This window comes from Belonocnema kinseyi, chromosome 3 (assembly GCF_010883055.1).
Source record: "Belonocnema kinseyi isolate 2016_QV_RU_SX_M_011 chromosome 3, B_treatae_v1, whole genome shotgun sequence".
In the NCBI taxonomy this organism is placed as follows: domain Eukaryota; kingdom Metazoa; phylum Arthropoda; class Insecta; order Hymenoptera; family Cynipidae; genus Belonocnema; species Belonocnema kinseyi.
This window is the reverse complement of record NC_046659.1, coordinates 55,060,526-55,065,820: the sequence shown is the minus strand read 5'-3', so window position 1 is coordinate 55,065,820 and position 5,295 is coordinate 55,060,526. Positions and strand designations below refer to the sequence as shown.

The 5,295-nt window shown below is 29.3% G+C and overlaps 1 protein-coding gene across 3 annotated transcripts in view; it reads left to right on the top strand.

The window, feature by feature from the left end:
* The window catches only part of LOC117168968 (serine-rich adhesin for platelets-like), a 420,717-nt gene that overhangs the window by 121,708 nt on the left and 293,714 nt on the right, over positions 1 to 5,295 (top strand). For all 3 annotated transcript variants that reach the window (XM_033354977.1, XM_033354978.1, XM_033354976.1), the window contains exon 5: positions 3,165 to 3,363. In XM_033354977.1, the coding sequence (XP_033210868.1) occupies positions 3,165 to 3,363 (199 nt within the window). The remainder of the gene's footprint in view (positions 1 to 3,164; positions 3,364 to 5,295) is intronic.

The following is a 5,295-nucleotide window of genomic DNA, read 5'->3' as shown; positions in this document are numbered from 1 at the left end:
ATAATTGCCAGATATAGCTCAATCTTATCAGATATGAATATCAAGATATGGAAAACAGAAGAAAGTTACACGCACACACATACGAAAGTTTAAAAAAATGCATTCGTGAGTTCCTGGGGTCGAAATATATCGAAGTATGTTAAAATAGTAATTTTTAGTATTTACATCATTACAAACCTCTCTATTTGAGGTAGCAAAACGAACTTTTATTACAAATGGTATCTTGTCATATTTTAATATATAAATTGAAAATATAATTCCTTGTATCGATTTTAAACTCTAGAAACTTTATATGTTTGTAATTTAGGCTGCTGTATGTTTTATTATCATACTCACTGAAATGCACGCGAGCATAGTAGATTGAGCAAAAAAGGAAAATTCATAATAATTTAAAAGCTAATAGAACTTTTTATAAGATTTATAAATAGGATGAGTCTAAACGTGCGGACGATGATTGTTTTTCTATCTGTTTTTACATAAAATATAGTTTTTCTCGAAAACGGCAGATCATAACACAAAATTAGACAGAATACAAAAGATGCAGCTAATTAAAGTGGGTAAGTATATTTTGTGAATAAACATATTTCTTGAAGTATGGATAATAATAAAAAAAACGTTTAATAATAAAATACTCAATTTAATAAGTTGTACGTTTTATATTCTGTAAAACCTTTGCGTTATCATCTGCTGTTCTAGAGAAAAATTAATTTTTCTGTAAACCTGGACAAATTCGCAATCAATAATTTCTAAATATTATACGGTTTGTTTCTCCTTCCACGCGGTTTATTTTTAACCAAAAGGAATAAAAGATCCAAAAATTAAGTTGAAATTCGGACTTCTTTTTTATTTGAACGCCCCTAGAAGACATATGGATTGTGTCTGGATATATAGATACAAACCTATAAATAATTGTAACGATTTAGATAGCTCGATTTTAAATTACTTTTTTAGAAAACTAAAATCGCTGATTAAAATACAAATATTCTTGATTAAAAAATTCCTTCGTATCTTCCTTATAGGTTAACGAATTCAAGGCCATGAGGCTCGAGTAAAACACTAAAAAGTTGGGAAAATCTTGTAACCTCTTCCTCTTTTGCTTTGCGCGTCATAATCTTCATAATATACTCGATTCGAATTTCGAAAGAGACCTTTTTCGTTCAAAAAGCGCCACCAGGCTAACAAAAGTTTATTTATCTTCCGGAAGATTTTTTCAACCCTAACAGTTTTTCAGCTTCTTAGTTTTATCAAAAGTTTCTAGATATCACGAAACTTGATTTTCTAGTTTGAATTTCCGAGCCAAGTGACCTACTTTGAGGAAATTGATTGTCAAAGATTGATTGTCAGGGCATTTCTGTGAATTGTCTCACTTGCTCACTGACTGGTGTTTGATATGTATTCAGCATAAATCAGGATGGGAATGTGCTTGCAAAAATTGGTACACGAAACACGCTTTGTTACCTTTTTTTCGACTTTTTTTTACTGAATCAGCTTTTTTTCATTCAGAATTGCCATCTCGTTGGAAAAATGTCAATGTTGCAAACATTATGTACAAGAATAGTTCAAAAAAGAATTAAACTCTGTCGTCATCTTCTGAAGTAATGCTCTTTCAGTTTATAACTTTTCTAAAACAGTAAAAATCATGTGTGCTTCGTGCATGTAGAAGGAACAAATAAAATTGAAATATAAACTTTACTGGAAATGGTTCATTTAGAATTTTATGTCGATCCCGTTAAAAATTTATGATATAAAATATGAGTTTTACATTTTTTAGAAGCTCTTTGACGTAAAATATTGTTATTATAATGTATATAAACCTGAATAACTATATTTACCATAATTCATTTACAATTAGTATTACAAATTTTAATTTAGTGTTATTCTCAATTCTATCGCTATCAATTATGAATTTTATAAAGTTCAAATGCTTTTAAAATTATCATTTAAATTCTTTGGAATTTAATAACTGTCAGTTTTAAACTCTCACTCAGATTCACGGTTTTTTTCAAAACTGGGACTTCTTAAATAGTCTTTCACATTGAAAATAATTTTTTTTTTGTGAATTTAAACATTGAAAACTTTCACATTTGAATACTTCCTAGTTTATTCGTCTTGATGCTTTTAAAACATAATACTTACTAATTCGGAGGAATTAATTTTTTTCACTTTTTATTTAAAAAGCTCACACGTCTGGAACCTTTCGAATTCAAATAGTGTACAATTTTAAAAAATATATTTAATGATGAATTATTAAAAATTTTATTTCTTTTATTTTTTTATACTTTTAAGTACAAAATATTGTAATTTAGGGCCATTTCATACTTACCCAATGCCTACCTCACGTATATTTTTTGTTGGAGTATTTCACGCCGACAAGAAATGAGAAAATATATATATTTTGCACTGTCTGTGGTTACGGAATTTTCCGTAACGTTTGCCCTGAACAACCTGGAAAAGGGGTAGAATTACAGAAAATTCCTTAACGTTATTATCCCTAAACGAGCTGGAAAAGGGGTTGAATCGGTTGTACGGAAAGTTCCGAAGCTCTATGGTAGACAGTGTGATTTTTTTGTAACTCTACATATTTAGTACTATACAAACGTTTCTGTCTTGCCCTTTAAATTCATTCCCAACATTTTTAAGTTGCAATCTCATTACGTGTGGATGTGCAACGTTCAAAAAGGAATGATGTCGTTAATGTAGCAATCGGGTAAGTATGATGTGGTCCCTTTTTTCTCTGAATGTCTGCTTTCGAAATTAGATTCTTCTTTTTCTTCTTTTACATATTAGCGTGCTTTTATATTGAACGTTTCCTTAATTGAAAAGGTTTATTTATCCTAATCACTAAATATTTACGAGTTGACAAATAAATTCAATTAAATTGAAGAGGGTTTACATTTTGTAGAAAGAAAGTAAATTCTGTTTGTTAATCGACAAAGCCTTTTATTGAAATAGCATAAGGATTTTGAGTTTCTGAATCTCTTGTGTCGAAAAGATGGCAATTCTGCTTGGAGGAGTCGCAGTTTATTCCAGTTCACAATTCTCAAAGAATCCCAAAAATGTCGAGATCCAAAGGGTTGCATCCAGGGGTTTGTGAAGAATTGTGTGTGAACTGGTTTCACATCAACTCTACTAACATTTGTTTTTTTTGTACTTTTATTGAAAAGGAGGAGGTACCGGTGGGACCAAGAGAACTGCTCAAGCCACGATCGTGGTCCAGCAGCCTTCTCTGTCGTTAGATGCACCTGCTGCCACTATACTTCTGCGTTCCGACGTCGACGCCAGGCGTCGCGAAGAAAATATGCGTCAACTCCTTGACGTGGCCAACACCCTCACTCTCCAGGAGATTCATGACATCGAGATGAGGTTAGTGAGATCTGCTATGTATTATGTATTCCAGTATCTCATCTGATTTTTTCATTTAAAATAAAAAAAGGTAAGGGTGATTGTCAAAAAGATTAGCACATCAAGTCTCATCCAATTTCCAATTTTCGTGACAAATAACAACTTTATTTTAAAATTATCTTAGTAAAGTGCTAATATCAAAATAAAGTTTCAAAAGTTTAGACAACTTTATTTTTAGAAATTATAAATAAAAAAAGTACGCAAAATATTTTGTGACTTACCTGTCCCAAAGTACAAGTTTAAAATGAAAAGTTGTCAAAAAATATTAACAACATCTTTTAGATATTTGATTTCACAGATATTAGTTATATTGAGTCGAAAAGAAATCAAGAGTAGAGTTCAATACTTTAGAGCTATGGGGATTTTAAAAATTACTTTAAAGTTCATGCCACATGTGTTTTTCTGGCCACGCTGCATTACTATTTTCGGTTAATATTCGAAAATACTCAATATTCGAAATAAATACTCGATCAATTCATAATTATGGACTAAAATTATTAATTTATCCATATTATTTATCATACTATAAAACGATACGATTTTTTGAACGCTGAAGTCAAAATCACATAAATCATTACAAAATAATTTGTTCTGCGTCTTTAAATATTTTTTATGTTCTGCATTCATTTGCAGAAGATTTTTGGAAATTTTTTGTTTTATTCTAGTCGCATGTCCTGGTACGCGACCTTAAGCAACGTGTAAAATTCATCAGCATCACAAATACGTTCCTTGATCTCTTAGTTTTATATTTGCATATTCTTTTTGGTTACCCTTATTAAAAAAATATGTTATGCATTTTCTCCCGGCTGCAACTTTGAAAAATGTATCAGAAGACCATAAACTACGTTTATATATTTCATTTGACTAGGAATTTCGCTTAATATCATTTTTAAAGAAATTAAAACTGGAACCATATTTTACCTATTTTCTTTGTACCTTGAAATTTATTAACCTAACAACTTTTAAATATGTAAAATATCGCCCTCAAACTTCTAAAAGTGCAAGGGCCAACTTTAAATTACGTTTTCGTACCTTTTTTACATCTTACAGATATTTTAAGTATAAAAAAAGATCTTAGGTTTAGTAAATCTCTTGGACATCTCGCTAATACATGTGCCCATGGCTCCATTTCGTATCCACATACTCTAAATAGATATCATGAATATTATATAAATTGGCCGGAAAAATTTTATTAATGTCTATTATGGGTTTTAAAATTTTATTTAAAAGATTCTGTGGGACACTTCATAAAAAAGTTTCTTTATGTTTTTTGTTATGAATACTGTACCTATATTACTTGTCCAGCCTTAAGTTCACACATTTATGTTGCACTTGGCACATTTTTTGCATCGCAGATGTTTTTAGTGGGATTTTATGTTCTTTTATAATTAAAAAATTAAGGATACGGGCACTTTATTGATTAAATATTAATTAAATTACTGAAGTTTCAAAACTTAATTAATTTTTTATACATTAAAGAAATTAAAGTTATTTAATCAAAATGATAACTTTTCAATTAAATTTTAATTGAATTACTGATTTACAACATTTGAAAAATTTTATTCATTTTTAAATACATTTTGTTAAAAATTAATTCAATTAATTAAATTGAATACTCGGTAATTAAATTTATTTAACGTAGTTATTTTTCATAAATATAAATTAATTTGGTCATACAGTCATAATACAATAAAACAAAGGATTCTGATATTCAACGAATCATTATGTATTTGTCAAAATATTCCTTACGTTTCGACCTTTTTGCAGGTCTTCTTCAAAGTTAATTATAACCAAAGTAAGACTGTATGACCAAAATAATTTTAATTCATGAAGAATAACTACGTTATTTAAATAGCGGTTGAAGAAATTGCCACAGTGAGGAAATACTTCAAT